At 41.6% G+C, this 26289-nt stretch overlaps 1 protein-coding gene across 2 annotated transcripts; it reads right to left on the bottom strand.

The window, feature by feature from the left end:
* Positions 1–26289, bottom strand: C1qtnf3 (C1q and TNF related 3). Of its 2 annotated transcripts, none has more exons than XM_021208544.2 (6): positions 25843–26289; positions 20079–20190; positions 17370–17524; positions 8949–9078; positions 3662–3761; positions 1–806 (listed from the first exon to the last, which is right to left on the bottom strand). In XM_021208544.2, exons 1-6 carry the CDS (start codon positions 26143–26145, stop codon positions 647–649), a joined length of 960 nt encoding a protein of 319 aa, XP_021064203.1. In that variant the 5' UTR covers positions 26146–26289; the 3' UTR covers positions 1–646. The 2 variants fall into 2 exon arrangements, with proteins under 2 accessions (XP_021064203.1, XP_021064204.1); XM_021208545.2 differs by having other exon boundaries at positions 26062–26233.

Genomic DNA, 26289 nt, shown 5'->3' with positions numbered 1-26289 from the left:
TAGAGAAAATAATATCATTTTTATTGAAAACATTTAAGACATGTTATGGATCTCATAAATGGAATACACGTGTATTTTGCATCCATTTGTCTGCCTGTATTTAATTAAGTTTACAGCCCATTCAACATAACATGGTGTATATAAAAATTTGGGAATAATTCCCAAATTTTAAAAAAAAAGTGTGATAACTTCTGTACTATATCAACTTCGTCTTACCTCAGCGCGTTGTACAGAGTCAGGAGAGCTCTACCACAGCCCCAGTAATGCAATGGCAAAGGGACTCCAAAGCCAATACTACATTTAAACAGAGCACCAAAACTCTTGGCAAATGCATCTTTTGAGGGGAGCACTTATTTCCAGCCTGTAACAGGTGGCAATCCCTTTAGACTTGTAAAGAAGAGTGAAGATGCTGAGTATTTCCCAAGGTCATCTGGGAAGATGCTGAGCATTTCCCAAGGTCATCTGGGAAGATTACCTTGTGGCCTATTCTTCATAGCCCCTGAAGCATCCTAGAATGAGTAGCAGTGTGACCAATGCATCAGTTAAATGCTCCATAAAGAACCCCCAACTTCAACATCCCTCATATCCTAACAACCCTAGCTCAGCTACAAATTGCCCCCAAAGTGGAGCTATCCTGTCTTCCTCATCACTTAGTTTCAAAGAGCAGAAAGCCTGCAAAGGTGGAGAAGCGCTGGTGGTCCCCGTGGAGGGCACCGTTGCCCATTCTTAGCCAGACTTCATCTCCTTTGGCCAACTTCAGCACGGCATGGTTGCTGGATGTATCTGATTTTCCCTTTGTTTCATAGCTGGAAAGAAAAAGAGGAACATACTAGTTAATCCTTGCAGTGCAAGCCTGGGTCTTGAGCATACTCTGTCCATATCTTCCCCTGTGCTTCAGTTGAGGCCATGTGTTCTCTAGATGACATGAACGTGGAAATAGCATGAAACACTTCTAGAACTGTCCATTAAAGCCTACCTCCTCCTTTCCCTCCCCTTGCCTCTGGATGAGCAACAGCAATTCCTATAATGGCCTTGGAAGCCATCCCTTAACATCTGGGTTCGTGAAGATTACTGTGTAGAAGAGAGCTCTCTTACCCCTGCTCAGACTAGGAACATACACACAGGGCTATCTTACCAAGCCTCTCTGGACTGTTAGAGGAGGAAGAAGGAAAGCTCTACTGTCCTTGATCCTTCACAAAGAGTCTTTATTATAATGATTTATTTCCTTCTTGCCAGTCTGGAATCTGACATTCAACAAAGAGACTGTCAACAGCTAAAATGAAAATATATTACATTTGCTAACAGCCAGACTGGAGGCAATGTGGAATTAAACATTGTGAGCTAGGAAGATAAAGATAAAGTGTGTGGTAGCTTGGATGAGAAAGGCCTCCATAGGTTCATATATTCGAATGCCTACTGCTAGTTGATGGACTGCTTCATAAATACGGCCTTGTTGGAGGTATGTAATGGAGGGATGGCTTTGATGTTTCTAAAGCCCATATCAGTCTCATTCTCTCTCCTCCTGAAAACTTGTGGACAGGATGGTGTTGGCTCTCAACCACTCCTTTAGTGTCATGCTTGCCTGCCTGCTGCCACACTTCCCACCATGATCTTCATGGACTTAGCCTCTGAAATGGTAAGGAAGGCCCCCATCTAAATGCTTTGTCATATAAGTTGTCCTGGTCATTGTGTCTCTTCACAGTAATAGAAAAGTATCTAAGACATCATGTCATGCTTAGAGACATTGAGAAAGAGCATAGTAACATAGACCACCTGGTATGCACACACCCCCAAGACAAAGTATTCAAAAGAGGCAAATACTCTTGCAGCTTTTAGAAGATACTTCTTTAGAAGATGATTTTGGAGAATAACAACACGCTTGAGAGATAGACTCTACACAGTCAGGGCCCTAGCAAGGCTGAACAATAAAACCAAGTACTTTTATACCCAGAAGAGCAGGGATAGAGCTGACGTTCTGTTGTGGATAGCCCCGGGGCTAATTATATATGATGTTAATTCCATTCTCTTGTGAGTGGCTGCGAACAAGAAATTAGTCAGCACTCAGGCGATTTCCTGAAAACCTGCTTCCCACCTTAATTTGTAAAAATAAAGGAGAACTGATGACTGGGCAGATAAAAGGAAAGGTGGAGCAGAAGGCGGAGAAAGAAGGAGAAAATGGAAGAGGGAGAGGACGCAGAAGAAAAGTGGAGCAGAAGCACATGGCCTGGAGAAGCCCCAAGTTCTAAGGAGCAGAAGCACATGGCCTGGAGAAGCTCCAAGTTCTAAGGGGTCTCATATATGTGAAAGATGGTAGTGTAGTAATAGATCTGCCCAATCTAGGCACACAGCATGTATTCACATTAATTGAGTCGTGTTTTCATTGCCCGGGCATATTTGGGATGGAGAGATTTACTGCAACATTGTTTTGCCATTAGGAACATTCATTCAGAGTCATACTCTATGATCTCATAAATAGAGAATATTGCCTTTCTAACCAAATTACTATTTTAAAATGTCTTTGGTAATAAACAGTAACTATATTTAGAAAAGGGAAACTAATGTGTCACAAGAGTAATTGGCTAAAAACTGTCCAAAAGTGTACTGGATGTGATTCACTAACACATGTCACTGACTGGGAGCAAGCAGAGCAAAAGCTTTATGTGTCTGTGTTTAAGGAAACTATTGCCAGAGACCCAGTCTTGTTAGAAAGACTTGGGACAGTTGACTTAGTTCTCAGAGCTACATCAGCAGGAAGTGGAACATAAAAAGAAAAGAAAACAAAACAAAAAAACCTAAAACTTACCACGCCACTTTAGATGTCACATGGAGAAAAATAAAGGGACAGTATTCCCCAAAAGGATAGAATCAGAAGCCAGAGAGAAACCCAGCTGAGGGTTTCTGTATGAAAAGGAGTATTCATCTCTGATGGCTAGCTTTGAACTGGTTTAGCACCATCTCCCACGGAGACCAAGACAGAGAGCTGTGCCCCGTGATAGGAAGGAGAAAGTACCGAATGGCTATTTGGAAATCAAGGGCCTAGAGAGGGCTTGATGGTCAGGAGAATCCATTCTCTCCTTGGTATGGTTTTGATAGAAAATGTCCCTAACAAGCTCGTGTGTTTGAACACTTGGTCCCCAACTGGTAGAATGGGGGTGTTGTGGAATCAATCCCAAGAAGGAAGAGCCTAGCTGGAGTAAGTAGGTTACAACAGTGCTCTCTTGTGTGCACATCACCCCTAGATCCTTCCTGCTTGCCTGGCCCTGGTCCTGGCCCACTGAGACAACGTGAGGAACACTACCACATGCAGCTCCTTCAAGGAGCTCTTTCATGCCTTCTTTGCTATGCCAGGCTAAATCCTCCCAATCTATTAGACAAAATAGACTCTCCCTTAAGTCACTTCTTCCAAAGTACTTGGTCACAGAGATGAGAAAAGTAATGAATGCCCTCCTACATACAGACTGTACTAGTTTTTTGCTGCTCTTGGGTGGGTTAGCTCAGGTGGCAAACAAGGTGATAATCGGACCCAATACAGGGGTTCATTCTCATGACCAACAAAACTGCTACATCAGGCTATTGATTCCAAACTCTCCCCTGGCTGTAGACTTGCCCTGTTCAAGTTACAGCAGCATTCACGAGACCTGTGATAGAAGAGGTCACGTACCTGTACATGCTGAAGACCGTGTTGCCATTGTGCATAAGGTACACGTACACTTCCTCTACATCCTCGTGCTTCATCATGCTGAAGGTGAAGAAATACACACCTGGAGAGGGCAGGGATTTATTCATGCATCTATACGTAGACAGTGAGTCATGTGATCTCACACCTGGCTTTGATATTTTCCCAGTATTGTGTTGTTTCTTCATGGCCTGTTTCTATGACTATCCTCTCATCTGTTCACCTTAAAAGTGACTTGTTAAAAAAAAAACTTTCCTAATGTATTTCCTGGTTATACTTAGTGAGATTTTTAAAAACCATTAATATAATGAGTCAAACATGGTATTAAAATGGACAACCACATCCCACAAATGTTAGCCAAGATGATGAAATATTGGAGCACAGAGTAAATGTTTCATAGTTCTAAAGAAAGGGTTCAGGAAATGTCTCACATGAGTAATGTGTAAATAAAAAGATCCAACTTTGACTCAGCCTCTCTTTGTTACTGAAGATATAATCTTATTGAATTCCATGTTACAGTTTTTGAACTACTGGCCATGCAAGAGAAAAACCCAGAAATAGCTCCAAAAAAAAAACTAAGAAAGCAATGGGCCATTCCTATTTCTTTTCAAATATCTATTTGTTTTCTATGACAACATCAGCTCTAAGGCTATCATAATTCTTCCTCTGGTAAGGAATAAAGGCTTTCTGAGCTCGCTTGGCTGAGCCAAGTCATGGAAGAACAATTGTGCTTTGTGAAGTGTCGAGGATGCATATTTGATAACCATCAGTGACGTCCGTTTGTATACCTAGAGATTGGGTCATAGATGAAAGGCAAAGACAGATAAAAAATAAAAGACTTCAAGAAATTACTTATAGGTGCTGAGTGTTTTACATTTTATAAAATTTCATTTCATACACTCATATAACTTTCAGTACTTCCAGAAAATAAATTTATAATCAAAATGACAGCAAAATACATTAGTCTTCCTTTTTAAAATGATGCTATAAATAAAAATAGATTGCAGAAACACTTTAGAAAGAGCAGCTTAAGAAACAAGTTGGCAAATAATGGAGCTCTTAGAATTGCAGACGTAAACCTGCACTGCATGAGCATGGAGCTTTCTCTGCAAAGAAAGGGGAGGGCCGTCCTTGTGCCCTGGGTTTCAGGTCTTTGTGTGGCTGCAACTGCAAATAACAGCTTTTTCTGTCTTATTGACCTTAAAAGTGAGAAAGATGAGCATCAGCTTGTAATCATTGGTGAGGCTGAGAAATAAGCAGTCCATATAAGGAATCAACTGTTATCATTAGAATGGTGTCCAACCAAGTGAGCTCAAAAATCATTTAATCCTTATGTTTTGATTATAACGTCATTGAACTCAGTGAGATTATTAACCCCAGATGTCCAGGCACTTTTCTGTGGCACAGATCATGATTTGTAAAAATTGTTACAGGAAAATTAAAACCCTCAGAGCAAAAACATAAATAAATATATAAAGAAGTAAAGAAATCACAAAAGCAACACTGACTGCGGTGTAATGCGAGGTTGAGAGATTGCCTCTGTGATTGCATGCCTTAGCCCATCTCTCACTTGAATGGGGGGAGGAGGATAAACCAAAGCACACATTAAAAGCATGTGTGTAAGCTTAACACAGACTCCATTCATTAGAATTTTTTATTTTTTCTATATATTGCCTGGAGGGCAACAAAGAAAACCAAAAAGTAGAAATTTAAACATTGTCAAATGTATGCAAAACTAGAACGCTGAAGAAAATCAGTAGTGTTCAGATATGAAAAGGTGAGGCCCAAGCCGGACAGGGCTTCTGAGATCTGGTGGAGATAGAGCTCAACTCCTCCCTGATGGAGAAAGGCCACTCTGCAATACTGAAAGGATAGTCCTGGGATCAAGCCTAGAGGCAGTTTGCTAGAAAAAAATACAGGGAGCTAAAGTGTTTTCTGTAGTGGCCAGGATGTAGATGTCAGGATTTGCCAGCACAAACAAGGCTCCTGAAAGCCTGGGAGCTTCAAAGCTGGTTCAGAAGTCTTCCTCAGGAAGTATGCAGAGGCAGAGGAACTGTGGACTCAAAGGAGAAACACACAGAGGGACCCCATTTAAGAATTTTGTTATGCAGTGTTCGTTTGATGTCCTTGAGAGGCCTGCTCTTTTCTGAGGGGAAAGTGGATGTGTAGGGGAGGGCAGGTGGGAGATTGGGGGCCTGGGAGGAGGAAAAGGAGGGGGAAATTGTAGAAGAGATATATTGTATGAGAGAAGAATAAATACAAAGAAAAAAAGGAATCAGTCCCCTGGCAACAAGAGGAGGCACTGAAATACCACATATTCACAGTTGCCTGGGTCCTGTCCCCTGCAAATAGGTCATCTAGGAGAATCCAGTTCATTCAGTAGTCAGCTACTTTTTAAAAGTAGAAACAACAGCAAGAATTACCCAATGGATTACTAGTGCTGGAAGGGGATGTTGCCACATACTAGATGGACGAAATCACCAAATGCTTCAGCATCCTGAGTTGTAAATACACCCATAAGGCAAATGGCACTGTTATAAAACAGAATTCAAGAGCCTGTGGGAGAAAAGAGCCAGACAAGACAGAGGACTAAAAACAGGAACATTGGGAAATTCTGGCTATATTTATTATTTTCCCAATCATTGTGACCAAATACCTGACAAGAAGCAATTCGAGGGAGGAAAGGTTAATTTTGGCTTACATGTGAAAAAGAAGTGCAGTCTATCATAGCATAGAAGATACATCACCAGCATGCCATGTGACCAGCATGCCTCTACAGCCAGAAAGCAGAGAACAGATAGGACATGGAGCCAGAAAAAGCCTCTAGGCCTGCCCTAGTGACCTACTTCCTCCAACAAGGCTCCCACCCTAAAGGCTTCACAGCCTTGCAAAACAGTGCCACCATCTGAGGATCAAGTGTTCCAACATGACCTCACAGGAGACATTTTACGTTCACCCTACACAGTCTGCTACAGGCCTCCACGGGCTGATGGCTATCTCACAATACAAAATTCATACACTTCAAATTCTCAAGTCTCCACTGTCTTTAACAGTCCCAACTCTGGTCACAAGTGTACAGCATCTTCTGAGCATCAAGGTACTCTCTTACATGAGCCTCTCCACAGGTCAAAGCCAAGTTACACACTGTGAACATTTCCATTCTAAAAGGGAGGAATGGAAGCAAACCCAAAACCTACTAGGGCAAGCATCAGACCCTATAGCTCCCTCCAAGTCTGGGATCTGAGTCTGTGGTCGAACTGTCTGGCTCTGAAGGGCTTTGACTGCTCCACCCTTCAAATTCTGCTGCCTTTGTAGCATACATGGTTTCTGTCTTAGGGCAGATCCACTCTGTGCCTACAGCTTTCCTTGCTGGAGAACCTCAACTTCTGTAGCAAGTCCAGCGTCTCCAATGTTCTAGGGACTCTGTTGCAATGAGCTTCACCTCCACAGCTTCATGAAATGTCCTATCAAATCCTCCTTGTAGAAGCTCTAGCCTCTCACATGTTGTATGGCCTCAGTGGCTTTCTATACCCTTGGCACCCGACCACAGAACAATCCACAACCCCTTTAATCTCATGTTTTTAATGTCTGGGGGGTGGGGGGGGAGCCATGAGAATAATGCTGCCAACTTCTACTGCCAGCTTGAAATATAGGCTGGCCCATCTTGCACCACAGCCATAGTAGCTTCTATGTGCCTTTGAGGCTGACCCTGGGAAAACAGGTCCCTGGGTGGCAGTATTGGGTCAAGAACCTCTTTAGCGCCCACCCCCACCCCCACCCCCATTAGTGTCCCTCTTTAGCTCTGCATTCCTGTGAGCATTCTGGCCTTCCAAACTGCAACCAGAAACCCTCCCACCAAACTCTTCCACATTCCTCCTACAAAGAAGCTCCAAGTGCCTGAGAACCACCATGTAGTCAGGCTGACCACAGCAATGGCTACCCTTCTGAACCATGCCAGTTTTCTGTATAGCTTTTCTCACTGCTTTTAACTAATACTCGACAAGAGGCAACTCAATGGAGCGGGATTTATTTTGGCTTACAGCTTAGGAAGGGATGCCATACGTTACTGCCTGGAAAGCTAGGTACCAAGAACATGAGGTGCTTGTCGCACTGCCTCTGTAGTTAGAAAGCATAGAACACACAGGAAGTGAAGCTAGATCTGCCCACAGTGGTCCTCTGCCTTCCGCAAGGCCAGCCCTCTAGAGGTCCCACCGCCTTCCAACATGGCCAGCAGTGGGGACCCAGTATCCAAACATAGCAGCCCATGGTGTACATTCCACAGTCAAACCACAACACTAGTGCATTCTGAATAAATTCCAAAATCAGTGACTGTGCTATGCCCAGTGGATTTATTCATTTTGGTAATCAGAGTTTAGTTACCTTAAATGTAAACATCAGAGGAAACAGACTAAAGGGAATTTCAAAATTTGGCAACTTTTTTGGTAACTTTTATAAGTCTAAAGAACATCAAAGTTGAAAGAAAATTAAACAGTGGGGCTTTTGTTTGGTTAGCTTTGCTTTTAATCAGTCAACTATCCAGACATTTCAAAGACTTTGCTGACCTCATTGGGAAATAAGTGGTTCCCTCTTGACAAGAGGAATATATGGCTACATTCATTATTTTAAAAAAAAAAAAAGGCAAATGGGAAGATATTTTTAAATATTTGGCAAGTTTTTCTTTAAATAAAACAAACTATAATCAGAATATAGAGTATGCTAGCTTTTATGTAATAGGCTTAACTATATTTTTATAAGCTGTGAAAATTTTTCATTTTCCATTCAATTTTTGATATTAGAAATAGATAAAGCATTCTTTGCTGTACTAGCAGTGAATAGAGTTACCACACAGTCAAACTCTTGAGAATTATGTCTTTGACAGTCAGACATGTCTGGGCTCTCTCAGGATTAATTGGTTCCATCCAATAAAAGTTAATAATCTTTGTAATCATAGTCATTTTTTAGGGTTTTTTCCTCCATTCAGATTTTAACAGATTAACCTGGCATTTGGAAGACTATATGAGCCGTTTGTTTTCCTTCCTCTAGTCTTTCCTCCCTCCCTTCCTTCCTACCTTCTCATCCTTCCTCCTTCCCACTTCCCCTTCCTCCCTCTCCTCCTTACATGCTCTCTTCCTTTCATCCATTTTCTTCTTCCCTCCTGCCTTTCTTCTTCCCAGTTCCTTCTCTCTCTCATTCCACCGCCTTATCTTCTTTCTCTCCCTCCTGTCTGCTTTCTCTTTACAATGGCTTCGTCCGTTTGACTCTTGCATCTCACCTGATACAGGGGCCCCAAATCTCCCAGTCATGACATCGAAGAAGTTTCCAATGTTGGTCTCAACACTGCTGAAGATAATGCCACTGTTCTGATTGCTGAAGTGAGTTGCTAAAGAAGCCATGAACGCAATCTAAGGATAGAGCTGGTGGTCAGTCCGTAGGCCATTTGTCATGAAGAAAAACATTCTTAACACATAAATTTATTTCAATATTACCTCTGATGGTAAGATTAAATATAAATACCAAGCAATGGGCAAATAAGGAGGTGAATTTTAGTAATTTAAAGTGTTTTATGCTGTGTGATATTACTCTACATCAACAGTTCTCAGTACAGTTCAACAATACCAGCCTTTGAAAGATACTTTTTTAAATATCAAAATTCTGTCATCAAGTAAAACTGGAAAATTTTGGATAAAATTCTCAGACTGTAGATATTAGAAGTACATTTGTATATTATGTGATTAGAGAAACTGACAGTTGAGCAACCTCTTAATTTTGTTAGCTCTGGGAAAGCATATAAAGTAGGCAACACAGACTACTATGACTTAGTATCAGACTTCGTTGCATGTGTCTTTGTAAGTGGGGCTGTCCTGTAGTCACACTGAGAGACATATCTGTGAGACGATGCGTAAGTGGCCAGTAAGAGGGCTGAGCAGGTGAAGGTGCTTGCTATTAGGCAGGACGACCTGAGTTTGGCTCCCATTAACCTCATGATGGAGGAAAAGAACCAACTCCTCCAAAGATGTCCTCCCCTCTGACCTCTACCCATGTGCAATGGCAGGTGTATGCCCCCTCCAAATAAATCAATAAATAAATAAATAGATGTAATTTAAAATGTTTTAAAAGAACATCCACAGAATTACTACCGACAGGGCTCGTGGCATAGTTCCCTGTGAAAATTTTTTTCTCCCTCATCACAAGTACAGTTTTCACATGAGAATGTATCAGTTTTATATCCAGAAAATATATTCATTTTAGTGTTCTAGAGTTCTATTCATTTATGTGAGTAGAAGTAGTCCTGAAATAATTGCCATTCGCGAGACAGTGATAAATAATGCTGCATGCTCATGTATGTCTAAGAGCATTGGCTGGGCTTGGTATAACCGTGGCTGTAATTCTAGCAGCGCGGGAAGCTGAAGCAGCAATCCACACCCGTGAGTTGGGGCCAGCCTGGCGAGTTTTAAGGTGCCCTCTGGGACAATGGAGTTAAGTTACTTGACTGTGTACTAGAGTGGCTGCCTCTGAACTGTGTTTTGCTTACTCCTTTACATTAAAAGGGTATTGTATGAATCATCTTAAAAAAGCAAAGGAGACATTTGCAGTTATCCAAAATATAGAAAAAGTGGTTAAATAGAATCAGAAACCTATCTGACTGTTGGAAAGGCAAATTTTCTGAGCATAATTTTGCATGAAATAAATATCAAATAAATTGGAGCAGAAAATTCAAGAGAACCAGAGAAGCCATTACTGTGAGCAGCCCCACCTGTGGCTTGTGGCTAATCCCTTGTGTTTAGAAAATGTTGACAGCCTCATCCCAATCCATGAGAACAACTATTCTAAGAAACCTGCTCGCAGCTCCAACCCCGTGATCCAGGGCATTGGGGAGTAAGTTATCTATTTGAAGATAGGATATTGAGTCTCAGCTTACATCTGAACCTCAGATTTCTGTATTCCTTCAGTTGAAAATGAGTCATGGTTATTTCTCCTTTACTGCTGTTGCCATTGTTACTGCTACTGGTGTTCCAAAATAGAATTTGAATAATTAAAAGAGCTTTGGAACAGCTCTGTCTACCAAGAAATGGTATTACTTGATAACAGTATCAGCGGACATTTGAAAGTCAGTGGCGATCTCTCAAAAGTAAATAGCAGTGAGAAGAACAAATTCTTTAAAATCCAAAGGATGTACAAGCCCCTTCTTCACAAGCTTCCTTTTTAAATTAATTTTTAAATTTGCAATTTTTAAAATTAAAATGTGATTCCTTTTCATTCTCCCGTGCCCTCCCTCCAGCTCTTCCTATGTCCCCTTCCCTCTTCCTTCAGTTCTTCTTCTTAACTGATTATTGTTACATACATAACTGTGCAAATGCATAAACATAGCCTGCTAGCTCCTCTTACTGTTGTTTGAATGTATATCTTTTCATGACTCAACACTTGGTGTTGGGTAACCAATTAGGGGCTCATCCCTGAAGAAAGCCGACTCTCCCTGTGTCTGTGGTTAGTTGCCTGAAACTCATTGTCTAGAACTGTGGCCTAAGAGATTCAGCCCTCTCATGTTAGCGTGTTGTCTATCAGAGCTGTCATTGTTCAGCAATGTGGATGAGGTTTCATAGGTGTATCTTTGCAGTTATTTCTAGGAGACACAATCTTACAGCAGACTTCCTGGACCTCTGGCTCTAACAATCTTGATGCCCCTCCCGTGATGTTCTCTGAGCCTTAGGTAGGTGTGTGTGCAGGGAGTGGGGGTGTTGTAGATGAGTCAGCTGGGGCTGGGCAGCTCACAATAAGTCACTCTGCGTTTTGACCAGTTCTTCACAAATGTCTTCCATAAAGCACAAGAAAACAACATCTCAAATGACTGTATCATCATGTTAAAGTGGCAAATAGGTGAAATATAATGGTTGCTCCAGGTGTTCCCCATTAAATTACCTATTTTTTATGTTTCATCTTCATACATTTATTATTATTATTATTATTATTATTACATATTTTCTTTATTTACATTTTAAATGCTATCCCCTTTCCCAGTTTCCCTTGGAAAGTCCCCTCCCCCCATACCCTCCCCCTCCCCCTGCTCACCAACCCACCCACTCATGCTTCCTGGCCCTGGCATTCCAGGAAGCCAGGAATACACCAGGGCATAGAGCCTTCACAGGACCAAGGGCCTCTCCTCCCACTGATGACCGACTAGGCCATCCTCTGCTACTGATATTCATGTGGTTTGTGAATTGTATCTTGGGTATTCTGAGCTTCTGGGCTAATATCCACTTATCACTGAGTGCATATCATGTGTGTTCTTTTGTGATTGGGTTACCTCACTCAGGATGATACCCTCCAGATCCATCCATTTGCCTAAGAATTTCATAAATTCATCATTTTTAATAGCTGAGTTACTAGTACTACATTATGTAAATGTGCCACATTTTCTGTATCCTTTCCTTTGTTGAAGGCCATCTCGGTTCTTTCCAGCTTCAGCTATTATAGATAAGGCTGCTATGAACATAGTAGAGCATGTGTCTTAATTACATGTTGGAGCATCTTCTGGGTATATGTCCAGGAGTGATTATGCTGGGTCCTCAGATAGTACTATGTCCAGTTTTCTGAGGAACTGCCAAACCGATTTCCAGAGTGGTTGTACCAGCTTGAAATCCCACCAGCAATGGAGGAGTGTTGCTCTTTCTCNACATCCTTGACAGCATCTGCTGTCACCTGAGTTTTTGATCTTAGTCATTCTGACTGGTGTAAGGTGGAATCTCAGGGTTGTTTTGATTTGCATTTCCCTGATGACTAAGGTTGTTGAACATTTTTTCAAGTGTTTCTTAGCCATTCAGTATTCCTCAGTTGAGAATTCTTCGTTTAGCTCTGTTTCCCATTTGTTTTAATAAGGTTATTTGTTTCTCTGGAGTCTAACACCTTGAGTTCTTTGTATATATTGGATATTAGTCCTCTATCAGATTTAGGATTGGTAAAGATCTTTTCCCAATCTGTTGATTGCCTTTTTTCCTTATTGACAATGTACTTTGCCTTACAGAAGCTTTGCAATTTTGTGAGGTCCCATTTGTCAATTCTTGATCTTATAACACAAGCCGTTGCTATTCTGTTCAGGAAATTCTCCCCTGTGCCCATATGTTCGAGGCTCTTCCCAACTTTCTCCTCTATCTGTTTCAGTGTATCTGGTTTTCTGTAGAGGTTCTTGATCCACTTGAACTTGAGCTTTGTACAAGGAGATAAGAATGGATCGATTTGCATTCATCTACATGCTAACCTCCAGTTGAGGCAGCACCATTTGTTGAAAATGCTGTCTTTTTCTCACTGGATGGTTTTAGCTCCTTTGTCAAAGATCAAGTGACCATAGGTGGGTGGGTTTATTTCTGGATGTTCAGTTGTATTCCATTGATCTACCTGCTTGTCATTGTACCAATACCATGCAGTTTTGTTTTGTTTTGTTTTAACATTTGCCCTAGAGTACAGCTTAAGATCAAGGATGGTGATTCCATCAGAAATTCTTTTATTGTTGAGAATAGTTTTCGCTATCCTAGGTTTTTTGTTATTCCAAATGAATTTGCAGATTGCTCTTTCTAACTCTGGGAAGAATTGTGTTGTAATTTTGATGGGGATTGCATTGAATCTGTAGATTGCTTTCGGCAAGATAGCCATTTTTACAATATTAATCCTACCAATCCATGAGCATGGGAGATCTTTCCATATTCTGAGATCTTCATGTATTTGTTTCTTCAGAGACTTGAAGTTCTTATCATACAGATCTTTCACTTCCTTAGTTAGAGTCAGACCAACGTATTTTATATTATTTGTGACTATTGTGAAGGGTTTTGTTTCCCTAATTTCTTTCTCAGCCAGTTTGTTCTTTGTGTAGATGAAGGCCACTGATTAGTTTGAGTTAACTTTATATCCAGGTACTTTGCTGAAGTTGTTTATCAGGTTAGGAGCTAGCTGGTGGAATTTTGGGGGTCACTTAAAGTATACTATCATCTGCAAATAGTGATATGTTGACTTCTTCCTTTCCAACTTGTATCCCTTTGATCTCCTTTTGTTGTCTAATTGCTCTAACTAGGACTTCAAGTACTATATTGAATAGGTAAGGAAAGAGTGGGCAGCCTGTCTAGTCCCTGATTTTAGTGGGATTGCTTCAAGTTTCTCTCCATTCAGTTTGATGTTGGCTACTGGTTTGTTGTATATTGCTTTTACTATCTTTAGGTTTGGGCCTTGAATTCCTGATCATCCCACGATTTTATCATGAAGGAGTGTTGGGTTTTGTCAAATGCTTTCTCAGCATCTAATGAGATGATCATATGGTTTTTTCTTTGAGTTTGTTTATATAGTGGAGTATGTTGATGGATTTCCGTATATTGAACCATCCCTGCATCCCTGGGATGAAGTCTACTTGATCATGATAGATGATCATGTTGATGTGTTCTTGGATTCGGTTTTTGAGAACTTTATTGAGTATTTTTGAATTGATATTTATAAGGAAAATTGGTCTGAAGTTCTCTTTCTTTGTTGGGTCTTTGTGTGGTTTAGGTATCAGAGTAATTGTGGCTTCATAGAACGAATTGGGTAGAGTACCTTCTGTTTCTATTTTGTGGAATAGTTTGAGGAGTATTCATATTAGGTCTTCTTTGCTGCTCTGATAGAACTCTGCACTTAACCCATCTTGTCCTGGGCTTTTTTTTGGTTGGGAGAATATTAATGACTGTTTCTATTTCTTTACAGCATGTGGGACTCTTTAGATCCTTAATCTGATCCAGATTTAACTTTGGTACCTGGTATCTATCTAGAAAATTGTCCATTTCATCCAAGTTTTCCAGTTTTGTTGAATATAGGCTTTTGTAGTAGGATCTGATTCTTTGGATTTCCTCAGTTTCTGTTTTTATGTCTCCCTTTTCATTTAAGATTTTGTTAATTAGGATACTGTCTATGTGCCCTCCAGTTAGTCTGGCTAAGGGTTTATCTATCTTGTTGATTTTCTCAAAGAACCAGCTCCTGGGTTGGTTGATTCTTTGAATAGTTCTTTTTGTCTCCACGTGGTTGATTTCAGCCCTGAGTTTGATTATTCCTTGCCTGCTAGTCCTCTTGGGTGAATTTGCTTCTTTTTGTTCTAAAGCTTTCAGGTGTGCTAGTGCAAGCTGCTAGTGTATGCTCTCTCCAGTTTCTTTTTGGAGGCACTCAGAGCTATGAGTTTTCCTCTTAGGACTGCTTTCATTGTGTCCCATAAGTTTGGGTATGTTGTGGCTTCATTTTCATTAAACTCTAAAAAGTCTTTAATTTCTCTCTTTATTTCTTCCTTGACTAAGTTATCATTGAGTAGAGTGTTGTTCAGCTTCCGCGTGTATGTGGGCTTTCTATTATTTATATTGTTATTGAAGATCAGCCTTAGTCTGTGGTGATCTGATAGTATGCATGGAATTATTTCAATCTTCTTGTATCTTTAAGACTTTGTGACCAATTATATGGTCAGTTTTGGAGAAGGTGCTGCGAAGAAGGTATATCCTTTTGTTTCAGGATAAAATGTTCTACAGATATCTGTTAAATCTATTTGTTTCATAACTTCTGTTAGTTTCACTGTGTCTGTTTAGTTTCTGTTTCCATGATCTGTCCATTGATGAGAGTGGGGTGTTGAAGTCCCCTACTATTAATTGTGTGCAGTGCAATGTGTGCTTTGAGCATTAGTAAAGTTTCTTTTATGAATGTGGATGCCCTTGCATTTGGAGCATAGATGTTCAGAATTGAGAGTTCATCTTGGTTGATTTTTAACTTTGATGAATATGAAGTGTCCCTCCTTGTCTTTTTTGATAACTTTAGGTTTAAAGTCAATTTTATTCAATATTAGAATGGCGTTTCTTCGGATCATTTGCTTGGAAAATTCTTTTCCATTCTTTTACTCTGAGGTAGTGTCTGTCTTTGTCACTGAGGTGGGTTTCCTGTATGCTGCAAAATGTGGGGTCCTGTTTATGTAACCAGTCTGTTAGTCTATGTCTTTCTATTGGGGAATTGAGTCCATTGATATTAAGAGATATTAAGGAATAGTAGTTGTTGCTTCCTGTTATTTTTGTTGTTACAGTTGGAATTCTGTTTATGTAGCTATCTTCTCTTGGGTTTGTTGAAAGATTACTTTCTTGCTTTTTCTAGGGTGTAGTTTCCCTTCTTGTGTTGGAGTTTTCCCTTCATTATCCTTTGAAGGGCTGGATTTGTGGNAAGATATTGTGTAAATTTGGTTTTGTCATGGAATACCTTGGTTTCTATAGCCATGGTGATTGAGCGTTTTGCTGGGTATAATAGCTTGGGCTGGCATTTGTGTCCTCTTAGGGTCTGTATAACATCTTCCCAGGATCTTCTGGATTTCATAGTCTCTGTTGAGAAGTCTGGTGTAATTCTGATAGATCTGCCCTTATATGTTGCTTGACCTTTTTCCCTTACTGCTTTTAATATTCTTTCTTTGTTTTGTGCATTTGGTGTTTTGATTATTATGGGACAGGAGGAATTTCTTTCCTGGTCCAAACTATTTGAAGTTCTGTATGCTTCTCATATGTTCATGGGCATCTCTTTCTTTAGGTTATGGAAGTTTTCTTCTATAATTTTGTTGAAGATATTTACTGGCCCTTTAAGTTGGAAATCTTCACTCTCTTCTATATTTATTGCCCTTAAGTTTGGTCTTCTCATTGTGTCCTGGATTTCCTGGATATTTGGGGTTAGGAGCTTTTTTCATTTGCATTTTCTTTGACTGTTGTGTCAATGTTTTCTATGGTATCTTCTGCACCTGAGATTCTCTCTTCTATCTCTGCATTCTGTAGATACAGATGTCTTCTAAGAGACTCTGTGTTTAAATATTAACAAACTTAATTTTTCCAGGTGTCCTAACCTCAATATTTACAAATTTTAGATGTTGCAAGAATTATAAAAAGTTAAAAGAGAAATAAAAAATACATATAACCATAAATGAGTTCTGGCCATATAATAGGTTTTAAAACCTCATGCTGAGAGGAACATAATCTTGTCTAGCAAATTGAATAACTAGGACAGAAAGATCTGGTGTGAAAAGTTTAAATAAAAATTGAACTACGGGGCTGGAGAGATGGCTCACTGGTAAAGAAGAGCACCGACTGCTCTTCCAGAGGTCCTAAATTTGATTTCCAGCAATCACATGGTGGCTCACAACCATCTGTATTGGGGATCCAGTGCCCTCTTCTGGTGTGAAGACAGCAACAGTGTACTCACATACATGAAATGAATAAATAAATCTTACTACGAAATCAGATGTAAGAGAAAGTGTCAATATACAAAGATGAAATTTTACTACACAAAGTGGCAAGTCAGCAAATAAAATATAAGTAGATGCTTTGCCATTCCACTTATATAAGTAACTGTTTCAGTGTTCAAATTAGTTAAAACCCTCTTGTTTAACCCATTGTCTCATCTGAAAAACATGCTATGAGTTCATATTTATGGTTGTGTCGTATTTGGCCCTATGAAAGAGTTGTATTTCACACACTCAGTAAATACCCTGTCCTGAGAATGCTCTCAAAGTTGTGTTTGACAGCATAGGCTCCATGCAAGCACCCTGCCACATGGATAAGCCAACTGAAACTGAGATTCCCTCAAGATGAGTTAAGGCTTGTCCACTGAAACCTTTTGGTCCCTGGTCCCTGCTGTTCAGGCAGGGTGAGCAGTCACCTAGAGGGTGGTTTACCTGCAGTTCTGGTGGCACCCCTGGGTAGCCCTTCTCTCCTTTGGGGCCATGCTGCCCGCGCTCCCCTCGAGGGCCCAGGTCGCCTTTGTCGCCTTTCTCCCCTTTGGCCCCCTCGTGGCCAGTGGCTCCATTGTTCCCATTGTTTCCGTGGTTTCCTTAAAAAATCAGAAATCATAGGAGAAAACTTGGCCACTCCTCTCCGAATGTGTTGTTTTAGACAAACACAGCCCTGCCTTCAGAAATACGCCAACTCAGTTGTAAAAGGAGAGCATTTGTAATAACCCTGGCCTTAGTAGCCAAAGGGCATTAGATGGGCTCTTTTGCTGGACTCTGTAAAGAGCAATAAAACTGCAGATCATGCTTTTATGTAATGCAAGGAATGAGGAGAGACTCTGTAGAAGACTCACCACCACATCATCTCTGAACACAGTGAGGATTTTAAAGCTCACACCCACCAATGCTAGAATGTCTGCCTTTTAGCAATGGTCCATTCTTATCAAATTATAAAAATATTTTAAATGATCAGTGTTATAATAAACCTCAGTGACATCTTTAAGTATAAGTTCACAGATAGACAGGGGTGGCATAGCACTATTTCAGTGTGGGTCCTTATGTATTTTTGTATTATATTCATAGAGGAAAGAGTAACTCTAATTTTATCCACAATTATTTATATTTTTCCTGAATGGATGAGTCATGGCTGATTTTGTGCTGTTATTTTCGATCTCCTACATGTTTTCTTCCAAAGGTTTGTAGCAATTTTATAACTGGTAGAAAAACTCATAAAATATCATAGCTATTTTAAAATCAAGAGTCAGGTAGTAAACTCAAATGGAACAGTCCCGCACCTGCCCCTCGTTTTCGTGTTCCCAACCCTCTGCCCTCTTGTATTATACGATGCGTGTTACCTTTGACCTGGCACTGGACCAGGTTTGCAGTGCTTTCGGGCCAATGAACTTGAACTGCTAGGTTAAAGTGTTCTGTCCCAAGGCACTTTCGAATGGGAAACATTTAACCAAAGCCAGCTTGGAGGTCAAAGATTCCAGAAGGTTCTAAAATTGCTTCGCTTTATATCACTGGCCCTGTAAATCATTGCCTTTGATGGACACGACGAAGGTTTAAATACCATGGTTTTGTCTTGTTTTCTTTTATTATTATTATTATTATTATTATTATTATTATTATTATATTTTATTATAAATTTGGCCTCACACGAGAACTTATCCAAGAGTGTACAAAAGTTAATGTTTTGATAAATAGAAACATCAATGAGGGAAAATCAAACAACACAAGTAGACTTTGGCCAAATCCTGAGAAGAGGTATTGCCAAAGGAACTCAGTAAGACACTGGATAGTTTTGGACTCATCAGCGGTGGGGGAAGGTAGGAAGGTCCTCCCTTTGCCCAGCCAGTTCATTGTAGTAACACTCTAACAGAGTGCCCTGAGCCTAAGCGGCTTGAACAGTGTAACACAGATGGCTGCCCATGGGTCCAGAGTAGCAGCGGTTCTCAACCTGTGCATCACAATCTCGGTGGGGTCAACAGACTCTTTCATAAGGGTCACCCAAGACCATCAGAATTATTAGATATTTATGTTATGACTTGTAACTAGCAAAATTACAGTTACAAAGTAGCAATGAAGTAATTTTAAGTGTTGCGGGGAGCAGTCACCTCACTCAGCATGAGGAGCTGTATTAAGGAGTCACAGCATGAGGAAGGTTGAGAGCCACTGCTCTAGGGGGATCTGATGAGCTCAAGATCATTCGCTGTGCTGTTGTGTGCTGCTAGAGGTCAAAATGTATCCATGAGACCAAGTAAGGCATGAAAACCAGCCCAGGAACAACAGGGATTGAGGAAATTTAAAACAAAAATCCAAAAACAGTCAAAAAACAAACAAACAAACAAACAAACAAAAACAAGAAAAACAGCCTAAACTTAAAATGACACAGAAAGTTAGCACTCCTCAGTGGATGTCAGAGAGAAACCCAGCAAGCTTCCCTCTCTACCTGCCTCTATTTAATAAGGTTTAAGAAAGCTATATTGTGTAGAATACACTATAGAGTGTTATGTAGGATATACTAGCATTGTGTAGAATTCACAGAAATACTGGATGCTGTGACTTAGATAAACATCTCTCCAAAGTGCACATATTAGTGGTGTGGTCCAGTTGGAGGTTAGAGGTCACTAAGCCTAAGGATGTGAGGTTTGAGGGAGGTTGTAGGAACCTGTTCTCTCCTGCTCTCTACCTTTCTGGCTGTTGAGAGGGGGAGTGGCTTCGATCCACTAGAACTCCCCCATCCTGAGGTAGGGCCTCACTCACTACAGTCCCAAAAGTAGGCTTAGCCAGCGAGAGGAGAACCCCTCCAGACACATGCTTCTGTAAGGTCCTTATCTCGGGTATTTGCAGCAGTAACAGAAAGGGACTGGTATTCTGGTGCTGGTGTGCTTCACTTCCCAGTAAGTGGCTCTGTCCCTGAGTGCTGAAGTGCCTCCCTCCCTGAAGGCTTTAGGATTCTTGGAGTATCGTAGAGAATACATGCTGTAAAGCAGCTTTCCACTGGAACTGACCTAGAGAACCCAACTCTCCCACCAAGTTCTTTATCTTTGCATGCATACCCAGTGCACTTCAATCCATATTCATGTTTGCTCTTGGCTCCTAGATCTGACCCAGTCTGCTACTGAAATGACTGTGCAACTTGTGTGTCCTTACCTGGAATGCCAGGAGGACCTGGAGGTCCAGGGGGCCCTTGGTAACCACGGAATCCATAATCTCCATGGCAACACTTGCTGCAGTCTGGGGGCAGTCCTCCAGCTTGTGGAGACTAAAAATAAATGATGAAAAAAGAAACTTCAGGTAAAGGTATTTGAGAGTACTTAACGTTATAACTTCATCTGGCCTTCACCCTTAGATAAGTTTAACTTCAATCAACTCACAGTCACATTCAGAGAAGATAAAGTAGGATGCCAAGAATATCTATGGCACGGGGTCTAGAGAGTCGTTAAGGCCGGTGGGTGATCAAAAGTACAGAAAACAGAAATTCCAAAGCAGATGTGCTGCAACGTAAGTGCAGCTGTGCAGAGAGAGTGGCAGTCTTGGTCAGTGGCTTGCCCACATCAGCTTATGACAACAAAAGCAGGGTCTCATTCCAAAACAGACACAGAAACCTCTTCTCTCAATACCCAGAAGCCTTGGGTAGAGTCAGACTAAAGTAACTCTCAATGCAGACAACCAGCAACTTTGACGGAACCCCTAAATCCTGGCTTAAGTGGTCTGAGAAACTCAGTCTCTCCGCTTCCTCAGACCTCTGACACGCACACTGCCGGGAAAACAAAGTGTACATTTGTTCACTTACGTTTTAGTTGAGAAGTAGAAATATAGTGATCCTACACAGCAGCTGTTTTGCGATTTGCATGTGTGTCCTTGTTGAACCACTAGTTACCATATGTATTACCTCATTTGCTCTCCTAGAATTACTACATTCAAAATCTACACTCTTGACAGTTTTCAAGAGTACAATACACTGCTATTAACTACATTTGTCCAGTGGATTTTTTTCTTACCTACACACTTAGCAATTTTAACCTCAATAAAAGTATTTAACATTTCACGAATCCCTTTTCTAAATTTAACATTATTACCTTACTGCATGAACTAATATTCACTGACCACAAATGGGCACTGAGTATGCAAAGCTGTGACTTCCAGTGAAATGCTTATTTATAGAAAGAAAACATTTTAAAGTGTGTGCTTTCTGTGAAGGAACACCCAGGGAATTGACTGGAGGGAGAGTCAGAACTTGTAAAATATGGATTCTCATCTACACTGGCAATCTGCCTTTTGATTGTGTCATGCAGAATACTTGTGGAAACTTTCCTAGACACCAGCTAAAATTCAACCATTTCGAAAACAGCATGTTGTTGCTAAGGGACTTGTTGCAAAAGGAAAAGGGAGAGGGTGGAATGGAGTGGACGGAACAGAGGACAAAGGCAGGGAGCGATCAAGGGAAGACCTTAAAGTCTCCATTCTCTCCCCCACTAGACATGTTCCCTGGAGAAACCTGGGTGAAAGCTTTGCCTCACTACACGTTTATGCCTCACTTTTAGTGGTTGGTCTTACAGGTGTGGTCATTGCCCTCCCTTTTCCCTAAAACTGTTGAGGAATAGCCCGCCCTGGTCCACACTGTCTGCCGACACAACTCAGAAGGCAGTGTTGAGGGATGAAGAACTCAAAGATGGAGATAACTCTTAGCTCTGCCTCTTCCAGGACCAACCACAGGCAGATAGAGATGATGCATAAGGAAAAAAATCAACTACTACACATGGTCAGAGGTGACAACACTGGGAAATCAAACACCACAGCCAAGCCCACCAGCCACACATCTGAGAAGGGTGATCGTCTGCGCTTTGCTAATGTAGAATATGGTTCCAAACCCCAGGAAATCCAGAGTGTGGTCAATAGTGGACGTCATGCATAGAGAAACTGAGCAGGGTATGAGTCCTTGTGTAAGGACATAGTGAAAATGCTGACATGCTTAGAACTGTTAGAATAATCACTGTGCTGGGACCAGTATCCCTGCTCAGTTCTGTATGGCCTTAGAAGAGTCACTGCTCCCAGGCATCAGTCTGTGTTGACCCTGAATTTGTTTTCCAGCTCTAAGATGCAAGCAAAGATTCTACTTTGTTTGACTTTCAATAACAATTTCGAAAGAACTTTAATTTTTGTTATGTTTAAACAATTTTATTAACATTTATTTATTATATGTGTGGGACATGTGATGCGGCCATCAGAGGACAAACATCTGAGTCCTGGGTAATGGACAGTTGGGCTAGGCAGCAAGTGCCTCTGCCTGAGAAGCCAGCTCAGATGAGAGCCCTGATGCATACATTTGTCAAAGTCTAGTATCTGAACACAAGGGGACCGGGCCTCAATACTTGAGCTAACAAGGATGAGTGGTGAATGTATAAGCTAATGGGGTAACCCCAGGAGCACAGAGCAGCCACCAGGGCAACAGAGTCCTGGTTCTCCTGGTTGGGTGCCTTGCAGAAACCCACCTATGGCATTTCTTGCACATTCTTTCCTATGACCTTGCATTTCAAGGTTGAGTTCTGAGGGAAAATAGAATAGTGCAGTGAGGAGGGAGGATGGATGGACAGATGGAGAGATGGCCAGAAGGATGGATGGATGGAAAGAGATGTCAGGGGGGAGAGATGAATATTTGTTAGTGTAAATGTGTGCTCATGAGTGTGCGTGTGTGGGGGACCAGAGACCAATTTTGAGTATCCTTCCTCTGCCATTATTTTATAAGTCAGAGGCACTTATAAAATAGTGCCTCACATTAGTTAGGCTGGCTGGCCAGTGAACTTCAGGGATCTGCCAGTCTCAGCAGGTTCCCTCACACCCGCTGGTGCTGGGTTAACTGTGCACAGCCTCGCCTGGCTTTTTAGGTGAGTGCTGGGAAGCTATACACTGGTCCAATGCTCACACAGCAGGAGGACCGAGCCATCACGTTTTTGATGGACTCCGAAGTTGGACAGGATGTGGTTTAGACATTTTATTCTCACTAAGGAAGAATTTGCTTAGGGGAAGTCATTATCCGTGATGTCTTAAACGTGTCACCCTCTTTCCCAAATCTGGCTGTTTTACTGTAGAAGCACACAGTTGAGCAGTATAAGAAGAAAGGGAAGTCTGTAAGATAAGCTTCACCCATTCTGCAAGAGGAGACCTGGAGGCAGAATTGAGTTCTACTATTAATTACTAGAGGAAAAAGAACACACAATTCTTTCCTGAGGAAATGAGATTTCAGGAAGAGAAGGGAAATGGAAAGAGGAGAGAGGCTACAGTTGAGAAAATGCCAGAAAAAAAAAAAAAAGTAGATGATGTCAATCTCTTCCAGCTCCAGTCCACCATGGGCTCTCCAGCCAGCTCCACTCCTGCCCACAAGTCTTTTTCTTTAATTATTTTAGTAGATATTTTCTTCATTTACATTTCAAATGCTATTCCGAATGTCCCCTATACCCTCCCCCCACCCTGCTCCCCTACCCACCCACTCCCACTTCTTGGCCCTGGCATTCCCCTGTATGAGGCATATAAAGTTTGCAAGACTAAGGGGTCTCTCTTCCCAATGATGGCTGAATATACCATCTTCTGCTACATATGCAGCTAGCGACACGAGCTCAGGGGGTACTGGTTAGTTCATATTGTTGTTCCACCTATAGGGTTGCAGCCCCCTTCAGCTCCTTGGGTACTTTCTCTAGCTCCTCCATTGGGGGCCCTGTGTTCCATCCAATAGGTGTCTGTGTACATCCACTTCTGTGTTTGTCACTGCCACACAAGTCTTATTACCTCACTGGCTTGCTTTAAGAGACAGAACTTTGTGGAGAAAAGTTACATCAGAATCCCTTCACTAGTTAAGAGTCCTCCCTTGCTGGACACTCATATCATCTGCAGTCTCTCTGCACAGCACGGGGTCCAGCCACATCAGCTGCTCACGAGCTCCCTCAGTCTTCACTGTATCACAGGATTTAATCGACTACTCTCTAAACCTCTGCCCTGGACGGCCAGCTTTTGTCTCGTCTTTTTACTTTACTATACTTTAAAGACCCAGTGACCAATACAGCACAGTTTTTTTTCCCAGAGTGTTCTTTGGACATTGACCTTGTTTACCACAAAGAATTTAACCAAGCTTAGTTAATAAATTAAGAAGAAAAAAAAAAAAAGGTTAGGTGACTGTGAGTAAAGTGACTGTCATAATAAACCCCAGTGCTTTGTGTGCTAACATTAAAAATTAAATGAAAATAAGAAGAGATTGAAAAATAAGATGAATGAGTGAATGAATTAGTGAGTAAATGAATGAATACTGACAAAATTGTGTTTCTAATAGAGCAGCTGAGGGTGGCTTGAGTTTATCACGGTCTCGGTCTCCATCCTACTTTCCTAGCTTTCCTAGTAGAAGCTGGAAAATGCTTGGGGAATAATTGATAAGGAAAAAGGAGAATTAGCATAAAGAAGAGGATGGGGAAGTAAGGAGAGAAAGGAGAACCTGTGGTCCCAGATTCAGTCTGGGCGCCGGTACCCACTGTAGAGGAACAGTAGCAGAACCATCCAGAATTCCGCTGGCTCTTAGGTCTTTATCTGAAAATGCTTCAGGAATTCAGGGCTGGAAGACTAGACTGTAGAGTGGAGCAGAACCATAATTGGGATTTCAGCAGCCTGGTTTGTGTTGGTTGCCAGGAAATAATGAAAGACGACCTGTAGCACACTAATGGACAGCCAGGAAAGACACCATCCGTTCAGCTGGAAATCCCACCGAAGCAAGCATCACAGACAGATGACAGTCTCTGAAAGAGGCATTCTCTCTTTACATGTCCCCTTGACAGAGCCCCATGGAGGGACTTGGAGACTGCACTGTGTAATCCCCTTAGTTAACGTGTCTCAGGCTCTGTGGGATTCTAGTCTGACCACAGGACCAGATGATCAACTGAGACTCCTGAGTCTGTGGCTGACAGGGTAGGGGCTTAGATTGCAACTATGTGAAAAGGAGTTCCGAAATCTCTACCAAGCAGACAGACAACTGGGTTTTGTGGTAATGTGCACTGCTTCAAAAGATCATGCGTTCTGAAGGAACCCGTCTTCCCTTCCCAGATAACTTCAGCATCTTTTCATGCGTAAGTGCTAAGTACAAAGAAGTTGCTTCCTGGTTTTGCTGCTCTGGATTTTACTGAAGTTTGCTGATTTGCAACTTACTACACCGAAGCCTTCTACTCATCCCTATGTTTCCTAAGTCAAAGAAATATCCTGAGATGCTGAGCTTCTGCCCCAACAAATAAATCAGGTTTTGTCATCCAGAAACACTGTATGATACAATACAACGTGTAATTTAAATATACTGTCTTTTTTTTTTTACTTCCTTTCCTTTTAATGCTTTAATTCTGTTTTGACTCAAAAAAAAAAATGTCAAACAAGAAGCCATAGCAACCTAGACTGCTCCAAAACAAATAAACAAAACTGGAGAGAAATGTTACAGAAAATTCACAAGTCCAAGTAAAGCAGGCGTAACAGTTTTTGGCAGAGGCAAGGGGCAACTTCTCCCTCCTGGGGAAGATTAAAAAGAAACCAATTCTCTTGAAATCAGCAAATAATTATCTCCAGCCATGCATCTATCCACATAGGTCAGCACAATTTTTCTGCATCAACAGAGCAAATTTAAAAAGAAAGAAAAAAGTCCCAACACAAAAGGAAGCTGCTGCTTCTGGCTTCCTGTTGCCATGGGAAAGTGCTCTGGCCTCTCTATCCCAGCACCTCATACCAGCAACTAGGAGTCCCTGTTGAAACCCAGGACACCCCAGAGACGCTCCCAAACAGCTCAGCAAACTGCTCACTGCTCACAGGCACCGGTCCTAAGAATCTCAGTTAGACAACAGCAACCACAGTCATTAAGTTTTCAAAGAAATTCTTAGGAGAGAATTCTGAGTACCTGGCCCCAGAATGGGTTGATCTGGGCTAGGTCCTCTACCTCAGGGTGCGGAAGCGCCTCTGGTCTCAGGGGTTTTAGGTCTGTAGACGTGTTATTATCCACAGCCCCAGTTTTAGCTTGGCTCTGCTCTCTCACTTTCTCCCTCCTGGAGCTGCTACGGCCAGTCTGCTGGTGGCTTTGCACTATCCTGGCCGCCGCTTTATTAGCTCTTCTGCTCACCTCCATGTATTCATCTTGACACAGGCAAAATGGGAGGAAAAGCAGAGCCAGCAGGTGCCACCAGATGCACTGCCTCCAGAGCATGGCTCGGCAAATCGATAGAGTCTCTCAGGGAAGCTTGACCGGGGCTGGAGGCACCGTGGTCGCCTCAGGCAAATGCCAGGTTTGGAGATGAGAGCTGCAGCCGGCTGTGTGGTTTTATACTTTTTGGTGTGTAATAAATAAGGC

The sequence above is a fragment of the Mus pahari genome, chromosome 11 (assembly GCF_900095145.1).
Source record: "Mus pahari chromosome 11, PAHARI_EIJ_v1.1, whole genome shotgun sequence".
In the NCBI taxonomy this organism is placed as follows: Eukaryota; Metazoa; Chordata; class Mammalia; order Rodentia; family Muridae; genus Mus; species Mus pahari.
This window is presented reverse-complemented; position numbering and strand designations above follow the sequence as displayed.

What these genes read in the sequence shown, in the direction of transcription:
- C1qtnf3 (XM_021208544.2), bottom strand. Translation starts at nt 26,145, where the DNA reads ATGCTCTGGAGGCAGTGCATCTGGTGGCACCTGCTGGCTCTGCTTTTC. An exon ending in TCAACCCATTCTGGGGCCAG is followed by an intron (nt 20,191 to 25,842) that starts GTACTCAGAATT and finishes ATTTATTTTTAG; the next exon opens with TCTCCACAAGCTGGAGGACT. An exon ending in ACGGTCTTCAGCATGTACAG is followed by an intron (nt 807 to 3,661) that starts GTACGTGACCTC and finishes TTTTCTTTCCAG; the next exon opens with CTATGAAACAAAGGGAAAAT.